Genomic DNA, 17,797 nt, shown 5'->3' with positions numbered 1-17,797 from the left:
ACAGGTGTTTTGGACTTCCTCGCCACATCACTGAAGAAGAGAAGATCAAGATGGCTGCTGGTGCCGTGTTGTGCTTGGTAGCGGAACATGAGAAGGCAGTTTGTTGCAGCGGCTTGGAGGCACTAGTCTGCACTTTCTCTCCTTGTATCACAGAGATGAAAGAACTCTCCACACACCAAAGGCAGACCATCACCAGTTTCCGAATGATTTCAGGAACAACATTCAGAAATTGGATCACCCTCTTGAAGACTAGTTTATTTATTTTTGCAGGGTTTTGAAAAAGTTCCACGACAGCAATGCAGTGCAGCACACGGAGAGAAATGGATGACAAGTTTGCAAAGCCTCCTCTACCGAAGACATCATTCTCTCTGCTTTGTAATCTCAACTTTCTCTATTGACGACTTCTTCCCTGGGCTCCTTTGGGGGGTTCCAACTTCATCAGTCTCTTTGTGGCGTTCGCATTCAACACCCTTTCACTGACTCACTCCCTCTTCATCCATCTTAAGCTCTCTCTCGCCCTCATACACACCTAAATACACACACACACACACACACGCGCACACGCGCACACACATACGCGCACACACACACGCGCACACACGCACCCTTATCAGGCTCTCACACACAAATATCCACACACACACCCACACAATCCATCATTCCCTATCCCCTCTTCCTCTCTCACAGCTAAATTTGCAGAGGACTTTAAATTGGGGGTGACTCAGGTCTCACACCGTCTCCCAACACCCCACCCTCCGCCACCAACCCATACCCACTGCAAACACATCGCCACTGCTGCCACGCCGGTGAACGAGCAATCAGGACCGCCTAATGCATTTCATTGTTCTGCTGATCGCTCCTGACCTCCCTGTCTGGGAGGCTTAATGGCTTTCATCAGTGGGCCAACATGCCGACGCATACGCAATGCGCAGCAAGGGCAGCACCAGGAAGAGAGAAGGAGAGAAGAGGAGAGAAGGAGGGCAGGAGTGCCGCTTGGAAGAACGTTCATCTACTGCCCCTTTCCTTTCATCACCACATCCCTCTCCCTCACCTGATAAGAACAGATGAGCAATCGAAACATAAACAAGGCAACGCATATGTGCTCGTTGTTGCCAAGAAAAACTATTTATTGGGCTGATTTACGAGTGTGATGAGATATATGTGCAGATAATAGACAGAGGGGCTTAAGAGAGATTATTTGAGTGAATAGAGCTTATTTGAGTGAGTTGGTATACCTGCAGGAGACCGAAGCGACGGATGACAAATTTACATGTGCTGATGGGGCAAATAAATGGCTAAATGACATGGAATCAATCGCTTAGTTGACACACAGCCTGTTTGCACTGTCAGAACAAGAGGGGAAAAAGTGACCACGTGCAAACAGAGGTGACAGGAAGGTCCTGAGTGATTACCTGCGTTGGCTTCCCTATTCAACATTAAGCCACCCTGCTCTGCAAGTTCCTCTGTGCCGTCAGCCTGTCAGAGCAGTGAAGGTCTGCGGTGGATGACTGGCAGGGCCGCTGCTAAGGTTTTGGAGGCCCTAAGCATAACTGGTCAGATGGCCCCCTTCATAATTAAACTCCATAACTACAATAATGTACTAACTAATAAATACATGTTTTGTAGTGTAATTCCATGACGTCTTTCAGTCAATGTCAATTTCAGAGGCCCCGATTTTGGGGCAAACTGGTTGGTGCCCTAAGCACTCTGCCTACTATGCCTATGTCTAGCGGCAGCCCCGGTGACTGGTTTCTTCCGGTCACACTACCTTTATAATCCCCACACAGTCACCTGTCAAGATGTTTTATGTCCCACCTGTCTACAACACTTTCAAGCAGTCCAGCTTTTCAGACAAGTCAAATACATAACTGTGTGTATAATAGCCTACTCTCTAGGAGGAAACGCTTGCGTATCAGGTTGTGATTCACCTTTGTACCACTGACCTCTGAAAAAAGGTCAACGAGATACCTGTGTGTGGGTGGGTGTGACCATGTGGAAAATAATGTGAAAAACCTGTGCATTAGTCTGCTAAACACTTGTGGAGGAGCTGTGTGTATGTCCCTCTCTATGACTCCCCTCACCTTTGGGCAGGTGACCTTTGTCTGCAAGATCGTGTCTGTGTGTGTGTCTGTGTGTGTGTCTGTGTGTGTGTCTGTGTGTGTGTCTGTGTGCGTGTCTGTGTGCGTGTCTGTGTGCGTGTCTGTGTGCGTGTCTGTGTGCGTGTCTGTGTTGTCTGTCTGTGTTGTCTGTCTGTGTTGTCTGTCTGTGTGCGTGTCTGTGTGCGTGTCTGTCTGTGTGCGTGTCTGTCTGTGTGCGTGTCTGTCTGTGTGCGTGTCTGTCTGTGTGTGTGTCTGTCTGTGTGTCTGTCTGTCTGTGTGTCTGTCTGTCTGTGTGTCTGTCTGTCTGTGTGTCTGTCTGTCTGTGTGTCTGTCTGTGTGTCTGTCTGTGTGTCTGTCTGTGTGTCTGTCTGTCTGTGTGTCTGTGTGTGTGTGTGTCTGTCTGTGTGTGTCTGTCTGTGTGTGTCTGTCTGTCTGTCTGTGTGTGTGTCTGTGTGTGTGTCTGTCTGTCTGTCTGTCTGTGTGTGTGTCTGTCTGTCTGTCTGTCTGTCTGCCTGTCTGTCTGTCTGTGTGTCTGTCTGTGTGTCTGTCTCTGCCTGTCTGTCTGTCTGTCTGTGTGTGTGTCTGTCTGTCTGTGTGTGTGTCTGTCTGTCTGTCTGTCTGTCTGTCTGTCTGTCTGTCTGTCTGTCTGTCTGTGAACGTGTCTCTGGCTCCCCTCACCTTTGGGCAGGTGACCTCTGTCTGCTTGTGTGTGTGTGTGTGTGTGTGTGTGTGTGTGTGTGTGTGTGTGTGTGTGTGTGTGTGTGTGTGTGTGTCTGACTGGCCTCACCTTTGGGCAGATGACCTCTGTCTGTTGGATCATGATGAGGGAGGAGGCGATGAGGGCTCCCTGCCTGACGTAGTTGACTGGGTCATTGGTCATGGGCTCCAGCAGGTTGATGGCTTCCTGTGGGACCGCAAACAAACAAACAAACAAACAGACACAAACATAAACATTAACACACAATGTCTTAGTTCATATATCAACGTCACTGAGTCAGGATCATTAACAGCAATCTTGTCAGAGAGATATAGTGACTTCCTGTGGGAGGACAGACAAAAACATACAATGTCTTAGCCCATGGTAATGTGACTGCTTTTAGTAACTTTTGTAATAATAGGGCATATACTGTAGATGTTTTAATGTGTGTTTGATGGCTTCCTACCCAGGGACCACAGATGCAAATGAGCTTTTTAGCCAACTATGGTACTGGAACTGTCCTGAACATGGCCCCTGTCAAATAAACCAATAAACTAAACTTAACTAAACATACATCATGGCCAGCGTCATCAGTGTATACAATCACAGCTAGTGAGTGAAATATAGGGCGCGCGTGTGTACGTGTGCATCTGCGCGCTCATGGGCATATCTATGGGCAGGCAGGGGCATGAGACTGGAGCTGGTTTTCTGCTTAGTGTTCAGGAGGAGTCGTCTTTCGTGTACACATGTTCATTTTTCCCCCTCCAATATAAGTTGGCAGGGCATTATGTCCCGTAGTAAATTTTATGACATATTAAATCACTTTTACGATCGCTCATCTTAAGGGTAGTGGATCGAACTTTTTTGCTAATAACCAAGGCTTTGGAAAGGGGAATCAAACGCTACTAACTCTTCTTCAAAACGGCAAAGAACATGAAAAAAACCCTTTGCTTGCTGTGGAGCAACTTTCGCTAACCAAAGTGGCAAATCATCTTGCACAGGAGAGACACCAAGTCCAATTGGGATTCAATTTTAAGAGCAATCATTGAATGGGCGAAGGCAACAATACTATTAGCTGTCTCAGACCACAGCAGGCGCGCACTGCCCCAGTAACTAGCCAAGGCCACATCTCTTGAAAAGTGGAAAAGACGAGCTCACAAGTTATTTCACTGGATGCTGAATCCCACAAAATATAGATCAACTGAAGAAGCAAAAGGACAGCTTGCTCAGATTTCCACTTGTTTTTTTCTCATATCTTATTTACTTGTTGAACCCTCTGCCCTCCTTGCTGTTGACTACAGTGGGTAGACGCATGGTGGGCTTTCCAGTCTGGGTTCAAAAAAAAAATGTTTTTTGGTTTTTTTTTTTCTCGCAATAGGACAGTGGAGGAGAGACAGGAAGCGAGCTGGGAGAAAGAGAGACTGGGAGGGACTGGCAAATGACTCGGGCCGGAATCGAACCCGTGTCGCCGGTGTAGCAGTCCAGTGACCAGCCGTTAGGAGGCACAGCTGGGCCAAGGTTGCAGGTTTGAATACCATGCCATCTATGACTGAGGTGCCCTTAAGCAAGGCAACTTACCCCACATTGCTTTATCAACTGTAATCTATACCCTCTATCTAAAGAACTGTAAGCTGCTTTGAATAGAAGTTTCCGCTAAGTGCAACGTAACACTACAGCAAAAAACAGTGTACAGTGAGGGAATCGAAAACCTTTTGGCAAAACAGTCTAGGGTGACGGTGAGTTGGGCAAAAGCTCGTCAGCTGACATTCATTCCTCTGCCTCTGTGTTTGGACTGAGAAAACCACACACTTAAGACACGGCACACGCCCCAGGCCCATTCATCATCATCGCACTTACTTGGACAGTCTAAGGGTACATTCCAATATGCAGACTACTGTCCTCCACTTGTGCTTGTGGCCTTGCCCCGCCTCCTGGTCCCGCCTCCGTGGAGAAAACAATAAAGTTTCCCAGCTTTCAGCGTAGCCACAACTTTTGGGGGACTGTTTTTCATTCACCATCCAGTTTGCAAATGAAAAAATGACTTCACAATTGTGATTTTGCGAGATATTGAAATACAATGCTGTTATCAGTGGTGTCATCACGACGTATTACTTCCTGGTACGAGGCCACAAGCACAAGTGGAGGACGCAAGGTCGCATATTGGAAAGTAGCCTAATTGTTCACCATCTTTCTCTTGCCCACTATCGTGTCTTCTGGTCCTCTCTACCGATTCCAGAGGAGGAGGCTTTTACACTTTCACACCAAATTATCAAAAGCAAAATCACGTACAATAGCGGAGTGCATTGGCACTGCCCTTAAGATTTGATTTGATTACGATTCAGGAGGTAATGATTTGATTCAGTACGATTCTACGATGCACTGCAATGCATTACATTTCTACTGAAAGCAAGGCAAATTTTTCATCAGTCATGAGGCAATACAAGCAGTCAGATACTGACTTTTTCTAATGGCTGTTGTGGTTCTCAATGTTTTGAAGTGCTTTAATTTAATTGAAAGCCCATTTAGTTCGGAAATACCCACGGAAGTAATTCAAACTTGAGTGCATCGATTATGGTGATGAGTGCATCGATAATTTGCTGAATCGATTATTGTTGGCGTCACTAACGCACGCACACACACTAGAAGACTGCCGTCTGCCTGAATGCACACCAAATACCAAGCCGTTAAGTCTCAACCCAGACACAAACTGTGGAAAACCCAAACCCCAAAGCTCTTTCTCACCCAATAATTTACACTGCTCGCCTCGCCTCACTACCGGGCTAATTTGTTACCCTTCAGTGGCTTTCTGGGCACAGTCCAGTCCCTCCCTTTGGTGTCGTCCTAGAGCCTGTCACTCAGGGCAAGTGTCCGTGTGAAAAATACCACATCTCTCTGACTTTCCTTTCCTTTACCTTCCTTTCCCCTTTCCCCCTGTGGTCAAGCTGCCCAACGCATTAATGAATCACCTTGACATGACATGAAAAAATACGACCATCATACAGACTCACTGAGAAAGGAAATAAGAATTTTACAGCATGCTTGACCCATGCCTTAATACATTAGGTAATTTCTCAAGCTAAACTATTTTTTTTTCTTTTTGGAGAAGAAAATGAAGAGACAAAACAATGTATAGAATACATTTCGTTCAGGCAGCAAGTAGAGCTGGGCGGTGTACGGTTAAAAAACCGTGATCTCGGTTTACACTACACAAGGTTCTCTTTTTGATGAGACGGTTTTGTTGTTGTTGTTTACAGCCTACTATGTTATGTGCGTGAGCTTCATACTCCGTGTCACACCTCCAAAGATTCTTGTTATTCATAAGTCTCTGACACTTCATTTCAACTCCACTGTTGTTGCTGTTCTACTAGGGAATGTCACCACAATGTAAGATGTTGATTGAACTAATAAAATAATTGGTTACGCGCTAGAGGATAGTGAGAGTGAAACATGATGAACACACATGGCATGGATGAATCATGACAAACATTTCAATCCATTTAGCCTAGGCCTACCACAAAGTTAAATAAAAGGCCATTCTATGTGGTGCTATGTTAACACAGGGTATATACACCAATCTTAAAGTCAAATTCACTACCATTTAATACCTTTCTTCATTACCTTTTAAAAAAAAATTACAACCATCACGACACTCCGATGCGAGTATTCACGAGACATCTTTTGTAATTTCTACCGCCTTAACAATACATTACACTTTCGTTTTTTGCAAAAAAGACGCCCGAAAGGGAGCAGTGCGGCGGGACGGTACCATCCTCAGGGTACCTCAGTCATGGAGGAGGATGGGGGAGAGCTCTAGTTAATTACTCCCCCCACCAACCTGGCAAGTTGGCAACCTGATGCCCTAACTGCGTACCTGTGACTGCCCTCAGATACAGAATCAATCATTTTTTCCGTCAAAATGGTACAACAACAAAAAATAATACCTCGTTTTCCAAAAAATAACACCTTTTGAGCAAATTTACTACTTTTAAGGCCATTAAATTTTGACTTTTTAATTTATCACCTTTTAATACTTTTTAAAACTCTGCATACACCCTGTAACAGGCTACAACAGTTACCTGATTCTTAACTGTATTTAATTACCATCCTCCCAACTGTGTGCGCAGCACTGCTGTTAAGACTGAATAAGCTAAAGTAGCCTAGCTTTCAAATGCAATGGGCAGACAAGATACATTGCTACATTTGTTTGAAATGATTTGGGGGCAAAATAGGAGCGAAACACATTGCAATATGACACAAACTACCGGACAAAATACCTTCTACGTTGGATTTGGACTTTAATTCAAAGACAATATGCACACAATGTCAAGTAAATCCGTTTGTTTTCCGTGTCTGTCTTCAGTCTGTTTCGTTTCTGTCCCACTGTTGTTTACTCACTAGTCCAGCGGCAGCGCAACACGCCGGATGTGTTGCCAGGTGTAGAACGACAAATAAGCAATTAGTGTTGCCAGGTGTAGAACAAAATAAGCTGTTTTGGGCTGTCTTGGAAAAAAGCCCAAAACAGCTGCTTATAATCATTTAACCCTTCTTCCTTGAAAAATCCATGGCACCCTGGTCAAGAGTTTGGGTTATTTCATGAAATGCTGCATTTTCTCTAATTTGAGACTTTGTTGGATATGGAAATATAAACTATAAATTATAGAAAATATTATTGAAATGAAAAAATGATAAAATATGAATGGAGATTAATTTAAATTCATGATTTAACATTTAATTTGAGATCTTTTCCTCAGAAAGATTAAGATTTGGGGGGAAATCGTTGCATATCAAAAAAACGTGCAGAAAACCGTGATATCAATTTTCATCAAGAAAACCGTGATGCTAATTTTTTCCAAAACCGCCCAGCCCTAGCAGCAAGCTAACATGTTTTCACGACTGGTGTGTCTGTGTGTCTGTGTGTCTGTGTGAATACTAGGAAGTCTTAACCACATCCCTTGCTTGATTGGGGAGTCTGCCTAAACTGAGGAGATGGAGCGTCAGGACTAATCTGTGGACTGGCCCGATTGAAGAATACCACGCGCCCCTCAGACATATGGAATGCTCCTACACCATTAAGGCAGGGGCGGCCGACCTGCCAACAAGCCTTTCACCAACGCTGCCACATTTACATTTCAAGTGTTGAGCATTGATTGATGTGCATTGTCCCTGTAAAATAAACCACATTTTAAAGATAATTGCTGCTCTTTTAGGAAATTTCCACATACGAACAATCCACATCATCTGTGGAGTTGCCTGAGAAATACCATGCTACTTTTTACATGTGGAACATGTTCTTCTCTCAAGTATTGGGCTCAACACAGCGGTTAACTTAACGAAGACTGGGGAGAGATTTTGAGAGAGACCTGGACTACTTGTTATTTACCCTTTGTTATTTACATTGTTTGTTAGGTAAAATGGGTCGGCCATTCACAAATGTGCAAACAGTATCGTGGAGGCGGCGGCGACGGCAGTGGGGGAGTTGTTGTGGGGAAGAGAGAGAGTGAGAGCAAGACCCAGAAACAACCAATGGTAGAGTGTGTTTACACTTGCAAAATGACTTGAAGAGCAGGTAAAAAAGAAGAGGTAAATGGGCCAAACAGCTCGGCACTGCATTTTTTCTTTCTCAGCGCGGCATGGGCAAAAAACGCAATACGTCTGCAATAAAAATAACCAAAGCCCCAGGTGGATAAATGACCGGACCTGGCACATTAGTGCACTCGCACATGACCCACATAGGGATCCTCAAGTATAATTGGCTTTAGTCTCCCTCCATGAGAAACACTCTCCGCCTTCCCCACTGACCCACACACACAAGAACACAAAGGCACACACAGACACGCACGCACACCTCCAATCTATCCAACCGTACCATGCCCACCAACAAACACATAAAGAATCTGGTGAGCCAGGCCAGTGAGCGGAGATGGCTGAGCGAGGGTAAGGGCTGGGCAGGGCTGGGCTGGGTGAGGGCGAGGGCGAGGGCTGGCTTGGAAGAGGGCAGCTGGGGCTGACTCCAGGTTAAATGGGCCGTGTCCGAGCTTGGGACCTGCACTGCCCAACAGCCCTCTGGATGAGTTAAGCGCTTCATTATGCCATCCAGCCCAGGAGACAAACACTTCCTCTGTGTGCGTGTGCGTGCGTGCAGTGCACACACACATTCACACATCCTCTCTCTCGCTCTCTATCAATCTGTGTGTGCAGGTGTGTGTCTGTGTCCTTGTGTGAATCCCCTTCAAGTATATAGTGTCTCATGAGGACATGGAACAACGTAGCCACTTCACAAATAGAGCCCCAGACTCAGACACGTCACTAAGTCAAGATTTCTTTCCCAAAAAGACAGACTGTCAGACACGTAAGCAGTCCCTTGATTACTTACATACCTCTGGACGTCACAACTCGCACGGATTGAAAGACGAAGGTTGTGTGCATTCAGCACACCTTTTTTCCCCTGAAGCCATCTATTTTGGCGTGCGGAGAGATACATCTAGTCCATAAAAAGCACTTAACATCAGCATATACACTGTCCAGATCCTTTTAAGTCTTTCCACATGTTCGCAAGGGAAGTGCATGATAATTTATGCTCCATTAAGGAGAGGAACTGTCTGCAAAACTGCCAGACGGAGCTCTCTCAGAGGGCTTTCTTGCACATATTCCTCACATTCTGGCGTGAAATTGGATTAATCTATCGTAGCGTACTACCTTGTTGTACTCCCCCATATCGTATTTTCAGCCAGCCTACCACCCACCGCTGGCCTGCTAAACAAGGCATGCAACAGCCCACACCCAAATAGGTTGAGATAAGTGTGGACACACAGACACACACACACACACAAAACTTCCAACTTCCTTTCCACTTTTACTACAGGTGCTATATAGACCAACGTTCCAAAATGTTCAAAATGTCTATAATGCACCTGTAAAGAAATAAAAAGTGCGGTGGAGCACGTTCTCCTTTGTTCTCCATTTCCAACTTCCTGTTTGGTTTCTGCCTGCCACTCTACTGAGAGGGAACTGCCACAGGAGACCGCAATGAATCAAAAAAACTCAAAAGAGATGACAACTGATCATAGAAAGTGGTGTGTGTGTGTGTGTGTGTGTGTGTGTGTGTGTGTGTGTGTGTGTGTGTGTGTGTGTGTGTGTGTGTGTGTGTGTGTGTGTGTGTGTGTGTGTGTGTGTGTGTGTGTGTGTGTGTGTGTGTGTGTCATGTGCGTTGGGCTAGGGAGTAGGGAAAGGGAGGATTGGGAGAAGGTGACCAGGAAGAGATAAGGGGAGGGGAAACGGGAGGGTGAAGTGTCATCGTGTAGGAAGAGGGGTCGAGGTGGACACATGAAGACAGGATGTGGATGAAAAGTGAAGGGCGGTCAGCAGGAAGTTGGAAGGGGGTCGAGAAGAGGGTGAGAGGGGGTGGGTGGTGGGTGGTGAGAGGAGGGTGAGTGAGTGAGGTGTGGACAGAGGGGGGCGAGCCGCTCCTCACCTCATGGTGAGAGGAGGGTGGGAGGTGAGAGGTGAGTGAAAGGGGGTGGGTGTGAGAGGAGGATGAGTGAGTGAGGTGTGGACGGTGGGGGGGCGAGCCGCTCCTCACCTTGAGTCCTGTGCCTGCACAGCAGATTCCCAGAGCCAGGGCCGCACCGTAGCGCACATGAGGGTTGTAGCTCTCTGACAACAAGGACACCACACTGGGACACTGCTCTGGAGTCCTGTAAAAAAAGAACACAAGAGAAGTGCCTTTAGTAAAGAGTGGATAGATATTTGGGAAACCAACAGTTTATACGGAATTCCATTTTGTTTATTAGACTAAGAATTTTGTGTATTAAGAATTAAGAACTGCAAAGACAGCCAGCCAGCTTCAAAGTGCTGGCCCCCAGAAGTTCAACTCTTCAAGTATCTTTTGTAGAAAATTAACACATAAAAATTTCACAACCAGGGAAAAGTCTCCTCCAGAACCATCAGTGTTTTGCATGCACCCATATGTTAAAAAGATGCGTTTAATATCCACCTTCCAATACAGTCATTGCATTACATTGCATATATTATATAACACATTTTTGTAAAGCCTCCATTGTGGCCTTGTCTGCATGGTACACCATCAAGTTACAGCTAAACAATGGCATATTGCTGAGAGTGCATTCTAAATAGTGAAAGTGCTGTGTCTTGATTCACTGAAATGTTGGGACAAATGAATAGTATATGCAATGTTCCACCCAGCTGAGCTGTAGCACCTCCAACCACAAACGCTGCCAATACACTTGAGGTTCTGAGACTATGCACCTTTTCTTCGGTGGGTTTGTTAAATTGTGTTTGGTAGAAGTGAGCAGACCACTGGCGCATATTTAAAATAAAAAATGTAGTGCAGTGCAGTGATGAATTGCCCTGAGACCTCTCCAGGACATCATACACTTATACTAAGGTGGGCTAAAAAGTGATTGTGTGTGTGTGTGTGTGTGTGTGTGTGTGTGTGTGTGTGTGTGTGTGTGTGTGTGTGTGTGTGTGTGTGTGTGTGTGTGTGTGTGTGTGTGTGTGTGTGTGTGTGTGTGTGTGTGTGTGTGTCCATGAGCATGACTTCCAGTGCCCTGCTAGTTAGCGAGGTGCGCCGTGTTAGCTGCCAGCGTAATTGCACTGGGGTCTGGCCGCGGCTGAATGGAAGCCTGTGTCGAAACGGAATTGTCATTTCTCCCGCAGACTAAATGAGAGCTTGTGCCAGAGAAATTAACGTGTGTGCTCCCTTCTATTTTCCCGCACACAGAAGGGGCCGGACTGAAGCCTGATCTTCCTGCTCTCGTGGCATGGAGGGAGGTAGGGAATGAGGGAGGGAGGGAGGAGAGAGGTGAGCAGATGGGATGAGGCCATCTTGCCTGAAACCTGGCAAACCAGACCTCAACAACCAACGACTGGAAACATGCAATTCATCATCGGCTGGCACCCCCGAGCAGAACATTACACATTGTTATATGGCTGAGGAGGCCTTCTGACACTTGGGGATTAAAGGGAGCAGGAACACAGGCGAAGGCTCTATGAATATTGGAACCCTATTGCAGAGAAAGAGACCTGCTGGCAAACCTGCCTCACCACCCCCTCAGTCATCCCCTCCTCCAACCTTTCCATGTCTGGTCGGTTCTCAAATTCGATCTCCCCAACTCTTTGCTGTTCAAGGTGCAGAGCTCATATTTAGAGAGAGAGCCCACACGTGCTGGTGCCAGTGAGGTGCACACTTCTCCCCCCTGGCTCTACCACGCTGTAGGTACAGTACAGCTTCTAGCACAAGTACCAAAAGAGAGCCCTCTTCACAACAGTCTTTTGAACTCCCACTCCAAAACCTTCCTCTACTCTCTCTCTGCCCTCTCTAGCTCAGCTCAGCCAGTCGAACAGACCCTCACCAGTCAAGGCAGCAGCTGTGTCAGGAAGGTTTTCTTTAAACAATTTACACAAGGTGATTACAGCTCAGCCGGCCCCCGGCAGGGCTCTCTGGTCAGGGGCTAGGACTGGAGGCTGATTGGGTGTGGTGGGGATTAGGTGTAGTGGAGCAAGTGTGGATGTCAGAGAGTGAAAGTGTGCAAATATGTATGAAAGACACAGAGCAACAAAAAGTATACAGTGAGCTTGAGAAGGAGAGAGAGCACGAGCGAGAGCGAGAGAGAAAGAGCGAGAAAGAGCGAGAGAGAGAGAGAGAGGTGGTGGAACGAAGGAGTATGGATGTCAGTAGTTGAGCAGAGTAAGCACACAGCCTACACAACCCTTAAGTATGTGGTCATATGGATTCTCATGATGGAAAAGAGAAGAATGTCTCTGTAACATGCGTGTGGTTTAGGCACGAGTGAGGGATTGTGTGGGCGTACGGGTGTGTATGGATTCTGAGAAAAAGGTCATGTTGGGCTCTCTCCCAGCCATACAACCGGAGATGTATAATCGCCCGCTTCAGGAGGATAAGAGCACTTGAGAATCAGGCACTTGGGAGCAGGACTTGAGGTAGGGTGGTGGGGGATCATGGCTACATTAGCAGCAGACGAGGGCAGGCAATCTGGGACGACGGTGCCTTCATTGCCACTCTTCTACACTCCTCTCCTCTTCAACAATCATCCTCCTCCTTCACTCCTCCGCTGTTCTGCTCTTCTCTCCACTCCTTCCATCTTTCCCTACCTCTCTCTTTCAGCTGCTCCCCCTTTCTCTTCCCCATGAACTACAGAGAGGTCCTGGTGGGCTAAACCTGAACCTGAAGAATCTGGAAGGCAGATTGGAGCTGGTCTGTTACCAATGCGGAAGTGGCTTTGAAAACCCAGACTTGACCAGATCAAAACAAAAGGGGGGTTGGGGGGTGGGGTGTCATTTCGACATGGCCAGAGGAAAAACAAATGTTTTCTCTTCCTCTCACGCGAAACCCTTTGACGAGAGCGACAGGCAGCTTTCTGCCGACTCAGCTGTGGGACAGCACCTCTGATCAACTGTTGTTTGATGACCTGAGAATGTGTGGAGTTACGAGATGAAAGTTTAGAATTTTGTGTAACTTAGAAGTGTTCCTCTTGGGTGTTCAAAACGTTGGCTTTGTCAGAACTACTGTAAAGAGAACAAAACCAGAAAATTAAAAAGAAGAAAACCAATGAGGACTATCCAGAAGACACTGAGCCATCATTCCATAGACATAATAAGCTTGATTCAGCCAGAAGACAAAAAGCCTATTAGGTGCACAGCTATGCAGGATTAACACTTCTGATTTTCCATTTGCTTTCTTGGGGGAATTTAAAACAGCACTGAGTGTTGGATCTTAGCAAGCAAAAAAAAAAATTAGCAGTGTGTGATGAGACTAATGCAGGCCTTCAACTTAATATGATATGCACAGGAGACGCCTGCGAGTGAGATGGACACATTCCATTACGCCATCAATTCACACCGGTCCAATAAGGCCAGTTACAGATAGCCATCTTAAGACTTGTTCCAACCTGTCGGCTTATGTTGGATTTACACTCCTATTAACTGTGTTTCTGTTGACAGATACAATCTGAAAGAAAGAAAAAAAAACCTCAAGATTTGGGAAAAATTCTGTCAGAGACAGCACAGAGATGTAATGGCAAGCATTCCATTCAGACAAGTCCTCTGTGACCCTTTCTGGTTGCTGGCACAGTGACCTGTACCAACACAATGTATAGGAAGATGCTGTGACCTTGCAAGACATCCTTTCAGGAACACACATAAGACCAGAAAAACATGACCCACAAGTCCTTCAACACACATTTTAAGAGCAAAGCATAAAGACTGTTTAAACTAAGGAAGTGGCAAACGCTTGACGTTTATCCCCAGTTCTCTTGCCAAAGCCCTTCTTCATGAGAAAGCTCATCCTCACTTTAACACCAAATTATAGTTTCCAAGACACATCCCCCATGGAAAATATAACTTGCCAGGGCTTTATGTAGGATTTTTTGGCATGAGGGAGCATCATGGCAGGTTTCGGGGGTGAAAGGGGGTTCCCCCCCCCCCCCCCCCCCCCCCCCCCCCCCCCCCCCCCCCCCCCCCATGAGAAATTTACTTGGGGTGCTCAAATATGTATATATAAAAATAAAAGTATGAGGGTGCACCCACGGAGGTATGAGGGTGGAGCGCCCCTATTTCCCCGTTCAGAAAAAGCCCTGCTTGCTATATACTGGAGGGGGATTTGAGAGAATTTATGTAGAATCTTGACAGTAATACCTTGGATAAACCTTGAGAAGTGACGCCAAGTCCAGCAGCTCATGTAGACGTACCAGTGTCAATAAACTGACTAAACATCTAACAGCAGCTCATCATAAAAATAAAAGGGAGCCAATATAGACACACGTTTGAGTACAGTGAACAGGACACTGCTGCCTTTTTATAGAAGACTCTCCAGTTTATGTGTGTTTAATGCAGACCAGCCGCCAAGGGTTTAGGGGCTCATCTCAATGTTGGGCTCAAGCGCTAATTGATCAGAAAGGGCAATCACGTAGCGATAGAGATCCTCTTTCAACACACCCTACAGGGGATTAGGACTGCTATTCTGACTGTGATGACCGCACAACTATATTTTTAGTCTGACCTACCAAACTATGAAAGGAGAGAAAGAGAGAGAGAGGGAGGCTGCACAAAAAACACCAAATGTAAGACAGGGCTTATTCTGTTGTGGCAGCATACGTTTTCTTTTGAGCGGTTTGGAAAGGTGCCGTAAACGAGGTACAAAGTATGGAGGGCACTTCAAGGATGAAGTTTTTTTTTTTAAAGAGAGAAAACTATCTTGCTGAGTGACTTGACCAGTCGATCAATCAAAATGTGACAAGAACAAACATACAAAGGTTCAGCTTCACAAGAGGCCAGTGACTAGCATGAATACATGAACTGAGGCTTCAGCAAAGCACCTGTTTTTCCAAGGGTCTGCTGTCGTTAACCTAACAGCATGACGCTCGTTGCTGTTGCTATTCTGCAGTGTTACTGCTGGAAAGATTGACACATTTGCCATCCAAGTGCATAAAACTTATACCAGCTAGGATATTAAGAAAGCCATTCCGTTATTTCTCAAACATTGTTATTTTTAACAGCTGTCGACAAGTCAATTTACTTTCCTCTAAAAAGCGATTAAAACTTTATTTTTGCATTAAGCAACTACACAAAAAAAGTTCCTTGGGTAAGAATGACTGTCCTTGACTCAGAGAAAACACTATGGTTTCACAAATCTTTTAAAGGTCCCCAGGCCTCCTCACTTTTGGAACTTGAAACGTGAAGCACAACATAAAACTGCCAATAAGGACTGGAGACATACTGAATGTGACACTTCTTGAAACCATGAAACCTGCGTTTTATAAAGAACCATGGCTGAACTCAAACACTCTGCCGTCTAAATAATGGTCTCCATGGTAGCAGCCATGCCTTACATATGCCAGCATGGAAAAACGAAGGTCTCTCATTTACCAAACACTATTTTGCATTAGATCTTGCGCCTACAGGACACTACAGCCACATAGCGCGACTTATGCAGGCCAGGACTCCAATTAAGGCACATGGCTGGTCTGGCTCAAGAAAAAAAGTACTTTAACTCAATTATTTTGACAAGATAGGCTATCCAAAAGCTTATTCTGAAAATGAACAGTTCCATGGAGCAGCACCAGACCACCTTTTAAAATAATCAACACACCCATCATTGCCCCCATACCCACCAATCATTATTGATATGGACAGAATAAAACCCCAAAGACTATCAATAGTGCAAATAGCTTGGATGCAATTTCAGGACTCTCTGGATAATAGCTTTCGTGATGTGTGTATGGAAACCTAGATGATTTTCATTTCTCAAGGACAGAATGTCTGAAAGACTGAAAGTCTTCATCCCATTTCAACTGGGTTTCTATTAGTGGTTTAGACCAAAGACAGAACATCTATCCAAAATAGAAAAATATCACAGATGTTGAGAGTCATGTTCTGCAAAAAAAAGCGTGAAGTAAATGCAAGTTCTGATATCCAAACTCTTGAAACAAGATGGAGAAGTCTGCTACATTTTATGAGATGCTCAAGGGTTTTTTTGTCTTGGACCCATCACAAAGCAAATCAAGAAGATGGGGAAACTGATCGCAATGTTCTGCAAAATTGTATCTACCACTATGCAGATTCAGATCCAGATCTGGTCCATCTCAGCAAAGAGAGTGGAGCACAGTGTTGGCCTCCACTGTAACCCTCTTCTGCTAAACATCAATAAACACAAGATGAGAGGTGACACGCAACAGTGTGGCACGCACCAGAAGAATGTTCATTTTGCATGCCAGGTGGCCCAATGCTGAAGGCACGATGACCCAGGTTCAAAGAGAATTTAAACTTCACAAAGACCTTTTTTTTTTTTTTTTTAAATATATAGTATATTGGTAATCAATACCTCAATGGAACATATAAATACATAAAGACATAAAAGAAGACTCGCAGACCTATGCTCCAGGTTAACTGTCAACCGACATTAGGATGATTCATAACGTTTTTGGGTAAAGGTTTGGGGATTCAGCCACGATGCCTGCTCAGCCGTGCGTGCGTGCGTGCGTGCGTGCGTGCGTGCGTGCGTGCGAGTGAGTGACAAGCGGTTACGAAATATCAGTAAGTTCAGCTGGAAAGTCTGAGTCAGCGCTTGACCCGAATTCGAATGCACCCGACCCAATGTTTTGAAGTAGCAGCCTACAAGGAGGCTGGAGTGGATACTGACTGAGAGCAGCAGGGGTGGAGAGCAGATGTGTCGTTGCCTTTACACAGGCAGAGCACGCTGCCTTAGCGCAGAGCACAGCACACTGGGCTCACGCAGCAGCAGGGGGCTGGCTGGATGGCTGGCAAAAAAAAAAGCCACATCTCAGATCTAGGAGGCGGGGGAGCCGTCCGATAACCTCTGGGTCTTGGGATAATTAAAAGGCAATCCTTCACTGTCTACACAGCAGGGGGGATACAGCGGGATGGTGGGGGGCGGTGAGGAGAGTGGGTGGTGGGCGGTTACAGGTTCATTAAAAAATGATGAGGCTGGTCTGGGGAGCAAACGCGGGCAGACTACGCATTACAGTGCAGAGGAAGACTGGATGAAAACCTGTCATCTCTGGATTTTGATGGATAGCCCAGACTTTCTCGCAGAGAGCTGCTAGTCACTATGAGATGGCAGAAGTAGAAGACACCTGTGGTCAATTAAAACGGTGTCAAAGCACAAATCTTTGGTGTGAGGGCTCCCTTTACAGAGAAGAGTTCATTCAGCGCAAGACCAGGGAATCTTTCTACAGAGACCTGAGCTACCTTCTTGGAATGGGTGGGTGGCTAGAGTTCCTTCAGAGGGTGCCCAGGTGTTTGGTAGCTGGTGGTCCCAAACATCCATTAAGCCAAACTAACGACAGCAGGTTAAACAGCCAGAGGGCAATTGGGGGGGTGGGGGTGGGAGGGACTGATGGCTGATGAGGGAGATTGCTGAAAACACCAAAAATGGGTTACAATACCAAACTTCTGAGCATACAACAATGTTATCGTATTACATTTTCTCAAGTATTTCTTGCTG

At 45.8% G+C, this 17,797-nt stretch overlaps 1 protein-coding gene across 2 annotated transcripts in view; it reads right to left on the bottom strand.

Moving 5' to 3' along the window:
* psmd1 (proteasome 26S subunit, non-ATPase 1) overlaps positions 1–17,797 on the bottom strand; it is a 65,350-nt gene that overhangs the window by 20,758 nt on the left and 26,795 nt on the right. The window contains exons 17-19 of one of the 2 annotated variants that reach the window (XM_063201856.1): positions 10,376–10,490; positions 2,902–3,003; positions 2,778–2,792 (exon numbers count right to left, since the gene is read on the bottom strand). In XM_063201856.1, coding sequence (XP_063057926.1) covers positions 2,778–2,792; positions 2,902–3,003; positions 10,376–10,490 — 232 coding nt within the window. Of the gene's footprint in view, positions 1–2,777; positions 2,793–2,886; positions 3,004–10,375; positions 10,491–17,797 lie in introns of both variants that reach the window. The other variant, XM_063201855.1, reaches the window with a different exon arrangement.

The sequence above is a fragment of the Engraulis encrasicolus genome, chromosome 6 (assembly GCF_034702125.1).
Source record: "Engraulis encrasicolus isolate BLACKSEA-1 chromosome 6, IST_EnEncr_1.0, whole genome shotgun sequence".
Lineage (NCBI taxonomy): Eukaryota > Metazoa > Chordata > Actinopteri > Clupeiformes > Engraulidae > Engraulis > Engraulis encrasicolus.
Note: the sequence above shows the minus strand (reverse complement) of the source record. Positions and strands in the feature narration are given on the sequence as shown.